The sequence below is a fragment of the Aplidium turbinatum genome, chromosome 12 (genome assembly GCF_918807975.1).
Source record: "Aplidium turbinatum chromosome 12, kaAplTurb1.1, whole genome shotgun sequence".
Lineage (NCBI taxonomy): Eukaryota > Metazoa > Chordata > Ascidiacea > Aplousobranchia > Polyclinidae > Aplidium > Aplidium turbinatum.
In genome coordinates, this window is record NC_137483.1 from 4154992 (window position 1) to 4170538 (window position 15547).

Here is a 15547-nt window from a genome sequence, read left to right on the forward strand (position 1 = left end):
TTTGACAGAGCGAAGTTTCCGATTGTCCTGCGCGATAGCTCAGTTGGTTAGCATGTGACTTCGTGATTGAAGAAGTTTCAAGATCAAGCGGCGCTGGTTAGACTTTCGCAGAGCAACGCATTTTAAGGACTGCTCTTCATTTCATCACCGTCATCAGCCGTTCATGCCACTGCTGGCAAATGGCCTCCACATATGTTTCCACAACATTCTGTCTTTTGCTGTTCTCATCCAGGTGATGCCAATCTTTTCTTCTATGTCATCTTGCCATCTTCTTTTTGGTCTCCCTCTAGTTCTTCTTGCATATATTGGTGTCCATTCTGTGGTTATCTTGGCTCATCTGTTGTCTGTCATTCTTGCTACATGTCCCGCCCATTGCCACTTTAGGTTTATTGTTGCTGTTTCTATAACATCTTTGATACGGTAGGCCTACAAGTTTTGTTTCTGATGACTTCATTTCTAATCTTGTCTTTTCTATTTATGTTTTATATTATTCTTTCCATGTTCCTTTGCGCTGCTGCCAGTTTTTTTGTTTGTTGTGTTGTGAGTGACCATAGTTCTGCTCCGTATGTTAATGTTGGCAATATTACGGTGTCCATGATTTTTCGTTTTAGGCTAATTGAAATGTTTGTGCTCTTTAAAAAAGTGCTATATTGACCAAATCTTCTCCAGCCTGATGTTATCCTTTGGGTGATCTCAGTTTCGATGTCGTTTCCTGGTGTTATCATTTTCCCTAGATATTTGTAGCCTATTGATCAACCTCCTCTATATTTTCTCCATCTATCAAAATACCCGTCCTTGGTTGTTTCCCTGCTATTTCGTTACACATTATTTTTGTCTTTTTCTTGTTCATCTTCATTCCATCTTGTTTCCCTTCTCGATTCAGTTCCCAAGCAATTGTTGTAGAGTACACTCTGACTGTGCAAAAAGGATGATGTCATCTGCAAATCTGAGATTGCTCAGCAGTTGTCCATTAATGACAAGTCCAGTCTCAGATTTCAGCCTCTTGAATATCTCTTCAACTCCAGCTGTAGCCTAAACATGACAGGTGAAAGAGTGTCACCTTGGCGCACCCCTTTCTGAAGCTTTATTTTATCACTTAATTTTGCAAGCACTTAATTTAACGGCGCTAAGATAAATAATTCTCCGGCAACACTACTTCAACAATCGGAAAATTTTAGGCCAGTGGTTCTCAACCGGGGGTCCGCGAAGCGATTTCAAGGGGTCCGTGAAAGTTTCCGAGTTTGCAGCATGATTGATAAATTACGAAATTAAAAAATTGGTTGGTTGTGCTTTATTTGTGTATTACCGTGATTTTCAAACTGTAGCCTACTTCTCAAAGAACTGGTGTGATGTCTTCTGAACTTTCAAAGGACATTACACAAATGTTTGGCTTCCTAACTAAAAAAATTTCATATAAATGAAACAAATTTTTAATAAGGCTATGTTCAACTTAATTCTTTTGAGAAACGTTAGTCAGCAGTCTCTCACCACTCACAGTTTTGCAGTGACAAAGACTATAACGAAATTATATTGATTAGAAATGAAAAAAGGGAGAAATTCTTTGTAACGGTCGCAGAATAAAAATTTATAGAAAAACATCAAATCGACATATAGATTACTGATTTTTGATGCTGTGTCCCAACATATTGCTCATAAGATAATTTCATCAATGTCATGAATTGGCGTGCGTCGCGAGTTCAGCAAATTCTTCTAAGTGTGTTGTTTCGAAAGTTATGAAACATTTGATTCCATTATAGAAAAAGCGATATACTAAAATTTCAGATATTATAAAAAAAAATTAAGGGTCCGCGACCGCTTCGAAGGTACCAAAAGGGGTCCGTCAAAACAAAAAGGTTGAGAACCACTGCTTTAGGCTACTCTGCTAATCTCGGTGACCGGGCCTGCACGTCAGTGGTTCAAAGTCTCTACAAGTACCGATAAGCGAAATTGCCAGGACCAAGCTCGCAATGAAGTTTTTCCCGGCCGAGAATAAAGATTCAGTCAATTAGTCAATTGTTGTTGAAGTGTTGTTCTCTGCAAATTGTTTCATTCACAAAGTGCAGCTAAATGAAAGCCAGTCTTTTGAACTCTTTTATCAGATGTGATTTGGTTTTTGAATTTATCAGATAGCCTACCTAGTCATCATTATCATGTTTTTTTGTTTGCTTTTTATTTCCGTCCATCAAACCAAAAAAATAATACCCTTTTTTTCATAACATAGAAATTATCTGGAAATTCCTATTAACAGCCTACAAGGATTTTGCCCGGTCGCAACACTTTGATCAAGGGATGTTAGCTTGTAAAGTCATGAAAAACTATAAAATAGGCTACTGTCTTTGACTATACAATTGTTTTTTATATCAATGTCTTAGACTGGATCGTCATGCTATTGTTTGTTCGTTTGTCTGCAATTTTTTCTACGTAATATGCCGAATTGAATTTTTTTTTTTACTTTTATTTTGGTTTAACGTGTAAAACACACGGTAACCCAAATTTCTCATACTACTGTGACATGCCACTACTACATCCCAGCTAGCGATGCCTGTCATTTTTGCATTAATCCAACGTTTGCTAACGTTGGATTGGTGTGGAGGTGACGAGTTTAGCTGACTGGGGTCTAAAATTATCGCTTTATCAACGCAACTTTATAACAAAGCACGCTTGATATCTTCAAGACATAGGCTAACTTTCCTGGGTATAATTGGATTTTCGCAAGATGATGATGTTGTTTTTGCTAGTTTGTTTTATTTGTTTTTGTCATTGTTTTCATGTCGTCAAGTTATGGCCTATCCATTTTGTGATTCGTGCAAAGCATGGTGCGTTGCGCTTGAAATGGCTTTGCCCGTGGTAGGATTTCTTTGAGGGGTTTTCTTTGCCTGCCTTGCTTTTCTTTGCTATGAGCTAAACGCATCAAGACGTGTTGCCCTCACGACCATCAGCACTCTTGATAACGCACTATGGCCGATCTTCATAGCAACTGTCCATACAAATATTAAATATATCAGCTAAAGCTATGTGGGCTAATAAAGCTATAGCCTAAATATATGTTGTTGTTATTTTTGTAACATTTTCTTTTTTTATTTTCCCTTTACATCTTAAATTTTTCTGAAGGTGTTGTGACCGCGCCAAATTTTTTTCAACTCAATAACTTACTTCGGTCACAAGCACGTTTTAATGTTCGCGTTTTGTCGCTTCTACCTTTTTCTCGATCTTTGCTATGTTGACGTGTATTGTTTTTGATATGATGGTCAGAAACAAAAACAACTGAACTGAACTGAACTATAGCCTACGCTAGTCTGGGTCTCACCGTGATTTCACGAAATATTTGTATCGAAATATTTGTAGGCTATCCTATGAAAGAACCCACAGAAACATATCTTCTTTGGGCGCTAATTAAGGGCTACAGCTAGGGAAGAATCTCTGAGAATAGGCCTAGGCCTATCTACCTGACACTAGCCTACAAATAATTTATTGAAAAAGAGCGGTAAATCAATGTATAATTATTATATTTGCAAGAAATATTTACAATAGTTATAAAATCGTATTAAACGAAATACAGTATAGCCTAAGCTTAGGCTATAACAATATTAATAAAGAACGATTATTAGCAGGTCTAGCCTACATGCCACTCAATGTTGCTGGAAAAAATTACATTAAAATAATAGTAATTCGTATACTGTAGCTACAGTGTGATCACGAACCAACATCATTTTTGTGGAGGTTTCTCAGCAAACAAAACTGAGGGGTTGAACATAAGGAATTGCCTGAAACATAAAAAATAACAACTAATAATTGTTGAAATGTATCCCAAAGCTATAGATGTAGGCTAATAAGTTATTTCATTTGACAAAAACTGCTGCCTATAGGCTAGAACACATTTTCTTGTTGTAGGAATATGCCTAGCCTACCTTAGTACCTTAGGGCTTAGGCTATTGCACTATGAACAATTACGCGGTAACCTGCTTCATCATCTGATAAGCTGGACAATGAAAGCAAAAATGTCGCATAGGATTGACAAAGCAAAAAAGTAAAATGGTTGTCGCTTTTACATCATCACAACTTTTTGATAAGTTAGAAAATTATCAGATAGGCTATATAGTCTATTTTTACTAACCGGTCATACGCATCGTCAGGACCACTTTGAGAGTCAGCTCGAGCAACAGAGACAAGCATTTTGTCGTTTGTCAAGTCGTAAATGGCAATGTGTGTAGAACCAGTTTGTACAATAGGCACGATGTCCCTCACCGTGACTTCTGCTGTTATTTTTCCGTAATTCTTCAAAATTTGCTTGCTCAGCACATCACTGTATCCGGGGCAAAGCCAATCCATTCCTGAGGAAAAATACTTAAATAGGCCTGCTTCTCAGAAAAAGGTTGCAAGACTTGAAAAACACATTTACCAATAACCAAGTTATTCATGATAAGTCTCCGTAAGTTAGCAAACTTCAAACTAGGCTATCACTATTTTATAAACATGTTAATTATTGTAGGCGAGGCATTATTTTTTGAAGCAAGAACTTAGGTTTTACCTTTTAACTTGCCACTGTCAGAGGCATTTTGACAACTATAACCTACAACTTAAATCTGAAAGCAAAGATTTGTAACAAAAAAATGCATTTTTTTAATCCAGAAAGGTGAATTTCCTTTTCCAAAAATTTTAAATTGATATTATTTCTCATTGTTGCAGCCTGATAAAAGCGGATGTGTCATTTTAAAACCAGAGGTCTTTTTCCCAATTGGTGTTTTATTGAAAAGACATTTCGTCAATCTCGTATCGTAGCCTATGCTAAGGAGAACATAATTTGAAACAATCGCATGATTTTTCACCATTTGTAGCGTAACAATACAACCGCTCGTTCCAAATTTCCCACCGTAATATACAGCATCGGTGATCTTGGGATGCCATGACGCTGTCGGTCTCATATTTTGATCATCGAAGAAGTTTGCAACCGAAGCAGAATATTGAATTCCTCTGAATCCTCGGTCCTCCTAAACGAAATGTAGTAAATGTTATAAATCAGTTTGCGAAAGAGACTTAGTTTTAACTGACCTTTACATGTCGATCGACCTGGCGGTTGTGATTCGGTTTGGTTTGGTGTTGAATCTTTATCTTCGGATTGACAAGGCCTTGATAGGTTATTCCTGGTAGTTTCGCATAGCCTACTTGTAGAGGCTCTTAGTGACACAGGGCCGGTTACTGAGATTGACAGAGTGAAGTTGTCGATTGTTGAAGTGTTGTTACCGGGGAATTATTCCATTCACTAGGTGCCGCTGAATGGAGAGCAGTCCTGAAAATGCGTTGCTCAAGCGCACACCCGAGAGTCGGACCAGCGCGGATAGCAGTTAGTTCCCTGCAGTAATATAGCCTACAACTCTGGAGATCACAGAGGCTTGGAAGCTCTCACATCAGGTTGAAGTAGTAAGTTTTATTCTGATGAGTGAGTTTTGATTTTCAGAATAGTGTGACGTCACTAACCTTTCCGTCACCAACGCCAAGAATGAGATCACAAGTCCGAGCTGAGTTGGAAAGTCGGTTAATTGCGTCATCTAGCGTGTAGTCAAATTGAAGAATATCTCGAAGAATATACTGAAACAATGAAAAAGGAGTATGCCTATGTTTCATACACTGCTCAAGAAGAAGATTGGTAAAAAAAAATCAATTTTTCCACTTTAATCGAGCAGCACATAGTGGTACTTAGGGTGAAAAAGGGAAGTAATATTTATTCGTAAAAGTTTAATAGCCTCAACACTCAACAGTGTTTTAACTACTATAGGCTATAGGCCACTAATAGCCTGTTAGACTACCCAGAAAACAACAATTTTCTAAGTTAAAGCTATGAAAAATAGTAATTTGCCCTTTTCTTGCACAACACAAAGACATGTCTCTCACCGTAAATGGATTGCCAAATCGTGATTCTTTTCCAAATGAGCTGTCAGGAAAAGAAGCACCGATTTCTGAAATCGCAAGCTTTGCTTCCGACATGCCGGTGATTGAACCCAACCAACCTGAAAGGGAAGTGATTTTTTACAAACCTTTTATAAGTCTACCAGTGTCATAAGAGTGAAATTTTTTGAATGACAATTTTGCAAATTAAAAAAAAGTTACAGAAAGACACAACGTTGTTTTGATTTGGAGGCCCCGGAGATCACACCAGTACAGCAGCCAAGTGATCTTTTCAATGGCTTTAAATTTAGGTCTTTATGATAAAAACCTATCTTCCTTGCTTGAAAAAAACAAATTTTGTTGATAACTGAACAATATAGGCTATATGCAGGCAAACAGCCAGCGCAGTGTAGCCTTGTAGGCCTACTCTTCTAGGCTTTGATCATTCAATGGTTCAAAAAATAGATTGTGTTTGCAGTTGTAAAACTTTAATCAAACGCAAATGTGCTTTCTGAGGTCAAAGGTTACAGCTACCTGTCCATCCAAGATTGACAAAAGCTTTTGCTTTCATTCCGTTGCTATCAGTGAGATTGGTCGCTGGGTGGTAGACTGTCAGTTGGGGATAATTATGAAAAGGACCTGTAGAAAAATAAATGATTAACTGGGAGCTGCAAGTCTTATTTACTTAATTGTTTGTATGTTGTTCTTTTAATGTTTGTCCAAAGCTAAGCGACAGAATTGATAAATATTCGTTTTAATCTTTCGTGCAAACAAAAATAAAGTTGGATACTTTTGTGCAATTGAAATCGTTTTAAGGGGCAAGGAAAACTTTCATTGCAACAACGTGAAATAAATTGAAAAGTAAAAACCGTTAACCGACAGGGTTTGTTTTCCAAGAAGATGATAAAATGTCTGAAATTTTCTTTAGTTTTTTAGCTTGAAAATGCATGTAAGTAAAACGTGGTTTTATTGGCAAGAAAAGCTTGGTCACATGAACCAAGTTTGAGTTTTGCTATTAGCAGCATGAACGTTGCTAACTTCACAAATGTAGATACAAACGACCTGCTATAGTTTGGTAAATTCTCTGCTTCAGGTAGAAAAGCATGGGAGTTGAAAACTTCTTCATAAGAATAGCCAAGAATCTTACCATCCATGTTCCAATCTAAGGCACGAAGTTGCAACGTGCCAGAACTTCTTCCGTTGATCTGTGGGACTGCTGCTCCCCAAACACCAAACATGGAGCATGACCCTTTGGTCAGCTCTCCCAACATGTGGATACGTTGAATTTTCTAAACAGAACAGTCCAGTCTAGTTTTACTTTCTTTTGTAGAGTAATCTTTGTAGGACACATGCTGAGAAACGGAAAATGAGAACATCTCTCTCTCTCACAGGCAAAATTGAAGGAAAACGTGCCCATGGTAGATAAAGATTAACCTACTTAAACCAACAAACCGACAAAAATGTCAGTCAAACACTTGCAGTAGCGTTAATCAAAATCTGCAAAATGTGACAAATCAGGCTGCATCTCTAGGTGGCCATGAGCAATATAAAAGAATGAATGCAACTCTCAAAACAAAAACAAAGGCAAATAGTTTTTGGGCATGTAACATGATCAATGGTAGCTGAATAGTGAATACGATATGCAGTAATCCAGTTAGCCAGTAAACAATCGATCTAATTTATTTTAATCAAGCTGAAAAAGACTTCAATAACTTAGAGCTCAATATTGATCTATTGTCACAGCAAACAAATTAAGTGTGTTACCCATAGTCGTAGCTTATATACAATGTAATATATTGAACATAATAAACATTGGCTAAAAGATTACTTTATAATTAACTCCACACGCATCTGCTAGGCCCTTGATTTCTTGTAAAAAGTAGTCACCACTGAACTTTGACGTGGCCAATACTTCAAGATCGCAAGCGACTTCCAATCTTGAAAACAAAATAACGATTTAAAGCAATATTTGGATTGTTGATCAACAATGGAATAGGCTGCGACAAACGTAGCTACGTCGATTGTTTTAGTGGCTTTATGTTGTTCTTTCAACGCAAAGTTTAGAAAAAATACCGTCAAGCAATATTTTTGTTTAAAAAAATCAATGTTGAAATGCTTCTTGACTCTCGTAAGAAGTTGCTGTGCATTTTTCATCTACTTGTTTCCGCGAAATAGAAAGCTGTCTTTGAAATGTGTTGCTCAAGCGTACAATCTGTGAATCGGTACATTGCTATCGGTTCTTCGTTCATAAAGATGAGAGTTTCACCAACTTTCGGGACAGACAACTATTACAGATAAGTTAACGTTGACGGCAATTGTAAATCTCAATTCCAAATTCCTCCGCTCTGATCTCCAGCGGCTAAACATAATCTCATGGGATCCTCAGTAGCTGTACATTATCCTAGACATGACATGATACGATTTTATATAAGTTTTGTTTTACAAATCAAACTTCACTCACGTAAGCACTACTTATGGGGAAAAATACCTTTGATTAGCTCACATAAAGTAAAACAAAGCTTTAGGTTAAAAGGTTAATTTAAATATCTGAATGTCATGCTTACCCGAAATTACTGACGTCTTTTAGAAACCACTCTTGGAAGTGATATTTGGAAGCAGTTCCATTAATAGCCTCTATCTAACATCAATTAGATTTTAATTATAATGATATTACAAAAGTATTGCGATGCCCGTGATCGAAAATATGATAACAAAAATGGAAAATACAACGGTCTAGCAGCAATGAGTGCACGATGACTATGTTTTTTGTGTGTTCACTTTTTTTGAACAGGCTACATATACCAGGTTTGCAGATTGTTTAATGGCAGTTCATAAGATATCAAAATAAACTGAAATGATATGATATAAAGACTCATTGTGCAAATCAAACATATATTTAAAACTTTCCAAAAAAGTGAACACCCAAAAAATGGTCACCGTACAATATCGGTATCGTTTCTGAGTCGTCTGGTTATTTAAATTGTTGTAACGAATTCATGCAAAAGTGATTACCATTTTAGTGGGTTGTTTGTTAGTCGGATGTTAGTTTCTGAGCATCCCAAGTTGTAAAGTCAAAAAACTACGTAAGCAACGAGTTTATTGCAAGCTTACCACTTGATCCTCGAGATAGCTCCAGACTTCGTTCATAAAGTCAGCTGCTTCTTTCTTCAGCAACGTGCCGTGTGCAAATCCCATCTCGTAAGGAGTACCTGTTGTTCAATCAGATATACAATACCAGAATGCTTTGGGTTAGTGGTGAAATATAAGACATTCATTGCTAAATAAAACTGACAACCATACTCAATCTTAAATCAACTATCAGGCTACGTCGTTGGTCCAATGATTGCGGCAAAATAATTGTACTTCATGCCTGGATTAGACTTCATCCTGCATGGTTCAGTTAAAAAGTTTCACAATATATTCTTTGAAACATCACGTGAAAACCTAGCCAAGAACATGTCACTTCAGACGACCATATGGTTCATTACCCCAGACGTGGAGAACTTTCATTGCTGGGTTATCAGATCCAACTGAATACAACTTTCCATTCGTAGTGGTGGAGATGAGGCTAAGAGAAGGCCTGCTGATTGGGTTCAAGTTAGGCTTTGCATTAGGGTCGGGCTAAAAAAAAATTACCATCTTTTAAAGTTTATTCATATCAAGCTTGCTGATTCTTTTAACACTCCCAAATATAAACAGTTAAATTTTATTTTAGAACTGACCTTTCCACTGCATTCGGATGCAAAGGTCGTTCCCATCATGAGCAGAACTACAAACATCGTCCACATTGTCATGACAAAAGCATGCAGGCAACCGCACGGGCTCACAAAATTTGTTGCAGATTTACAATAGGCTACAATGTATGGATATACCGTACGTATAAATAACGGCTACGTTTGTGTTTGATAGACGCAAACCTATAGGACATTGACAAAAAATAGATGAGAAAACCCAAACCCAAAAACATTTCTTGGGTTATAGCCTACAAAAACAAACGACGTAGCTATGTTTTTCACAGCCAATTCCATTGTTGATCAACATTTTCTACCCTGGGTAGAGGTGAGCACTGAGCAGTGGTTATCAACAACCAGCTTATGGTCGGTGTCAAACCAGGTTTGCATTATTAGAGAGCTAGCGCCTCATCGGCTGCGACATCTCACCGAAAGAAACAAGTAACAATAGAAGCTGTGGAGGTAGATACGTTACCCTAAATGCAGTTTTTGGTTATTTTTTCCAGAGAACTATTAGGCTAATAAGGTAGTCAACTAATCTTTTGTAAAACATATTTTGTGCTGTTCTGTTTAATATTGTTGACCTACGTCACTTGTAAAATCTATAATTATTACCAAACAGACAACGTGAAGTAATCTGGTCAAATTGCTTTTACAGAGAAGATCATGACCTTGTGAGTAGGCTATGGGGAAAGAACATCGCAAACCTTATAGGCTTCCAACTTTCTTTGATTAAATATAACGAAACAGAGTGTCCATGTAACTACGTTTCGTAGGGAATAGATTTGGCTCCCATCGGGAGCATACGTATGTGGCAAGACATGGAAGGCGGACGCAAAAAATGGTTGGCTCCTTTCTTTCTAACTTATCCACCTAGCTATTAGTCGAAATCCAAAGCAGCGCCACTAGCCTGGATTTTTCACAATTAGCCTTTCAAGGCTTTCATGCTTTCAATTTCAAAGCCTCGTTTCGCTTCATAATGCCGTAATAAGCTATGCTAATTTGAATAAGCTGAAGAGGATCTAGCTATAGCCTACTGTAAGTTGATCGAAATCAATTTTTAGCTGTTTATGATTGAACTGACTCGTGTGAAAATAAATTCGTTTATACTGGATTACTAAGTCTTTTAGATTATTATTTTTTCATAGAAGGTTGATTTAGGGCTTTAGACCAGTGGTTCTTAAACTTTTTTGTATGTTTTACCCTTTCAACAAAGATGCTTATCAGATTTACACCCAATATGTAAAATGGCGCTCATTCATTAAAAAGCGAAAAAACAAATTATATCAGTTATATTTAATGTGACGGATGCGCTTGCTTTTTGGCAGCGAGTTGTTCAATGTCTGGTAAAGTAGTAGATAATGCACAACAAATATCGGATTCAACATTAAGTCAGTTTTTTGCTTTAGATTTGATAGTAAGCAATGCAGAGAAGATATTTCAATCTATTAGCAAAGTATGACGTTACCGCCACTAGACGATAAAGAATCAATAAGCTACTAGACTAGCTTCGGTTAGCAGTTAATCTGAACTAGAAAAGTCAGCTACAATAACTACAAATGGTACAATTTTTCTGTCCTGTCAACTGATGTGAATATTTTGATTGATAGCTCATTTACTCTCAAACGAGAAATTTACCCCCAGGGGTAAATTTACCCCAGTTTAAGAAATGCTGCTTTAGACCATCACCTCATTGTGCAAGTTTCACTTTCGTGACTAAATTTGGCAGTTGTTCTTTGATACGGTTGTAGTCTACTTGCATCATCTGCTTTTTCTTAACTTTCTGAACTACGGCAGCTGAACTTCAGCAGGTCTCTGCACAAACTTGGTATTTTACAACCAGGCTATAGGCCTACGTCATAGCATGTGATTTTGTATTTATTAACAGCAGAAAAGTTAATTACATGTGCTGTGTTTGCACAAGAGTAGGCCTAAGTTTGCTGGCATAACAACCGAGGTGAAGGCAATTTGTGCGATTACGACAATTTCAACTGCAAGGAGAATTATCAGGCATGATACTGCAATAGACTTGTTCTTTATGAAGAATTAGGACTGACCAAAACCAACGTTTGGTCGATAAAAAATTCTTCACAAAAAAAAATAAATCAAAACAAACAATTTTGCTTTAAAACGTAAAAAAGGTTTCATTTTTTAATCCAAGCATTGGGAGATATCAATATCATCTACTACGTTTTCATAACTTATTAAACCTTGGGTGTGTAGCGTAAAGATGAAGGTATTTATTTAACGAAGCCCGAGCCAAGATCGCGCCATGAATATAAATAAATTAAGCCCAAGCCATGAATAGGCCTATAAAGCGTGTAGGCCAGTGGCGTAGCTAGGAGGGGGGGGGGGGGGGGGGGGGGGCCCCCCCCGGACCGCCCCGGGCGGCACGTCTGGGGGCGGCACTTTCAGAGAGGACGTTTTTTGTTTTTTTTATAATGCAAAAGTACACGAAAAATAAAAGCAAACAGAATGGCAACGTTCAAAACACAGGGCCCGATTTAGCCTAAGCGCTGCCCTAGGCAGATACGAAAAGTGCCGCTCCCCAAAAAAATTTTTTCGATGGTGCGCTACGGTTTATATTTTCAATTCCTTACAAAAAAGTTATTTGCACTGTTTATTTGAATACATCAATGAATGTCATTGTATAATGAACTAATTGTTTAAAATCGCTTGCGGCGGGCTTTTTCTCTTGCAAACAAATCAATAATTTCTTCAAAGTCTGTAGAAACAAGTAAAAACGAGTTAATGCTCAAAAATGTGAGATCATTCATGCGATCATTCATGGTTTACATACTTTAAGCATCAAGGCAAGTAGGCTACACAAAATAGCCAGCAACTTTTCCATCAACCTAACATTGACTAAAAACATTTTTTCTAGGCTCCTTTAAATTTACTAACAGTGAAACAAACCGAACAAAGATTAATAAAAATTGCACAGACAAACCCTATAGTCCTCCATACTAAGCAAGACAGAAAAATAAAACAAGCGCTAAGCAGCACATATTGTTGAAAACCAATCAAACGTGAAGTACTCTAGGGGCGATGACTTGCCATACATGACTTGCCGCACTGTTTCTAAATGTGTGTGATGTGATAACATATTTATTAATAATATATATCTGTTGTGAATTATTATATTCACGTACAGTATTATCATTTATCAATGTAATATATTCGTATATTTTGCCGCCCCCAATATAATTTGCCGCCCTAGGCAACTGCCTACTCTGCCTACTGCTAAATCCGGCCCTGTCAAAACATCTTAAATATCTAAAAACGTTTCAAATTTTCATGAATTTTTCTGCCGTTATGTTTTTAATACGTTACAAAGTTCCTACAAGCCTTTATTAAGCAGAGGCGGAAACATGCTCTTCAAATTTGGGTAGCCTTGTAAAAGGTTACAAATTGATTATTTTAATTCTACAGCAGTTTTTGTGCTTTTGCATTTAGTATATTACTAAATTATAGTGGTCAGTGGCGTAGCCAAAGAGTGGGGGGGGGTTGGGGGTTTCAACCCCCCTTTTTGAGAAAAACTAAATGGAGAAAACTGAATCACTCTTTGAATTTTACGAAGCAGATCTGCCGTGTATAAACGTCCTTGCTATTATATCTGAACTGCGTATATGTGGTATCGATGTCTTTTCAATTCTTCCCAAACCAGCTTGCCAAAAAGTGCTGTAAGTGCATTGCCATTTTTCCCGCAGTCAACGTTTCCAAACATTAATATTTTACTCCGCATTCTGGCTACTCTTCCAGTTAGCCTACCACTTGCACCAATGAAAGATCTTTTTCTGCTCTTCGAAGACTTAAACTTATTTAAGAAATTCAACCTCTGAAAACCCGGTTAAATGGTTTGGCTTTGGTTAATGTGTATAGAAAATTGGTCCCAACTGTTGAAGATGTGTGAAAAGGTTCGTCGACTTCCTTTTTCCCTTTAGTTTCATCAGTATCAATGATTTTTTGCATTCTTATTGCTTGTGTTGATGAATTTTTCATAGCTGTTAGCTGTATTATGAACTTGTGTGTCATATTATGCTTTATAATTCAAATGACCTTTCATAATTCATATAGCAGGGTGTGACCGCTCTACAACTGTTCAGTATCCATGGTATCCAGCTAACTCGTGCAGTCGATGGAAACACCGCAATATCTACAGCTGTGAAAAATTGCACTAACCTTTTATAGCCTATACCGTACCCGATTTCAGTGATTCGTTATACAAAACTTGAATATATCAGAAATAAAGTAACTTCTTTGTCTCAAAGCTTTTTGTCTGACACTCATTAAGATGTATGACGTCTAAGACGTTACATTTTTTTAAACTTCGGGTTAACTTTAAAACATAAAAGTTAGTGACTTACCGGAATAAGATCGTTTTTTTGGATCAACTAAGGAGAAAATTGATAAATAATAAAACTGTAATAATCTCGCAAAAAAAAAGCAATCAACGTATGTCTCTAAAAAAAAGTTTGCCTAATTTTAAACGAAACTGCATTAAAAGAGCTAGTTTTTCCAATACCAAACATTCAAATATCTCAGTTAGGAATTAGCAACAAGAAAACATAAAGACTTCAGCTTTATTTTCGAAAAATGCCGAAGAAAACATGATCTTATTCTTTTGCTATGCCACCGGACAGCACCATTTTACAGGAATATTCATACCCACATTTTTGTTGAAAATGCTCTCAGAATGCACCAAATTCAAAGTAATTTTTCAAAATGTTTTGGGGGAGGCCCCCCAAACCCCCCGCCGATAAGTGTCGTCTTCGGCGAGTACGCCGTCGGGCTTCGCCCGCCGGCCGTCAAAACCTCTCCCTTTCACAATTCCTGGCTACGCTACTGATAATGGTACGTTCGTCTGACTTTACATCGCAAATTGAAAATAGCACGTTGCGTATTGCAGTGCTGATAAAAAAAACGCATTTCATTTTCACATGGTTTTTCTTGCAGGGGCGGCAAAATCAGAATCCGCCCCGGGCGGCACATTCCCTAGCTACGCCACTGGTGTAGGCTACCCCAGACCTTCCCCATACGCCACTCTATCGCATTGAATAAGGACAAGAGTTGAAAATTGTTGTTAACTTCGCGGTGAAATTAATTTACCCCTCAACGTTTCTATAAACAATTTAAAGTTTCACCAACAGCAAAATGGATTTCTGATCATCTGCACAGTGTTGCCAGAGAAAAATCTTGTCCTCAAATTAAGAAACTTCAGTTCGTTATTGCCTTTTGGAAGGCCGCAAGCAATTGTTCCCAAAGTAGCTTTTCTTCTCCGATTGAATCCATTTTTTAATTGAGAACATTGTAGATTCATCCTGTTTTTCTTCTGTGATTGGAAATTTGGTCAAGAAAAAACAGAGGCAAAATTCTGTCCTAGAATTTTGGAAACAATTATGTTTGAGAAGCATTTTTTGCAGAGCTTAATTTAAAATCAGCCAAAAAATATCAAAATAACGTTAAAGAATCTTTTTTTCTTCAATGTAACAAAGAATAGTTCGGGAAATTGCGATTTTCCAAGCGGCATTTGATTTTATGGCATTTGGCAACATTGCGTCTGCAAAGGTTAATGAATTCGCGGGTAAATAAAATTCTTGATCACCTGCGCGCATTAGGCTATACTTGATTGACTGATTGACTGAATCTTTATCCTCGGACTGGGAAAGCTTCTTGCAGAGCTTAATCCTGGCAGTTTCGCATACTTGTAGAGGCTTTGAATCACTGACGCAGGCCCGGTCACCGAGATTGACAGAGTGAAGTTTCCGATTGTTGAAGTCTTGTTGCCGGGGAACTATTCCATCCATTAGATGCCGCTGAATGGAGAGCAGTCCTTAACGTGCGTTGCTCAAGCGCACATCCTGAGAGTCGAACCAGCGCCGCTTGATCTTGAAGCTTCTTCGTTCCAGAAGTGACGCGCTAACCAATTGAGC

General features: G+C 37.5%; 1 protein-coding gene across 1 annotated transcript; it reads right to left on the reverse strand.

Moving 5' to 3' along the window:
* Positions 1 to 3495: 3495 nt before the first annotated feature.
* Positions 3496 to 9790, reverse strand: LOC145781112 (protein dcd1B-like). The gene is made up of 12 exons (XM_082592866.1): positions 9606 to 9790; positions 9372 to 9504; positions 8995 to 9092; positions 8448 to 8521; positions 7712 to 7820; positions 7031 to 7172; positions 6418 to 6522; positions 5890 to 6005; positions 5476 to 5586; positions 4871 to 4988; positions 4115 to 4331; positions 3496 to 3764 (listed from the first exon to the last, which is right to left on the reverse strand). Exons 1-12 carry the CDS (start codon positions 9675 to 9677, stop codon positions 3707 to 3709), a joined length of 1353 nt encoding a protein of 450 aa, XP_082448992.1. The 5' UTR covers positions 9678 to 9790; the 3' UTR covers positions 3496 to 3706.
* Positions 9791 to 15547: the final 5757 nt, after the last annotated feature.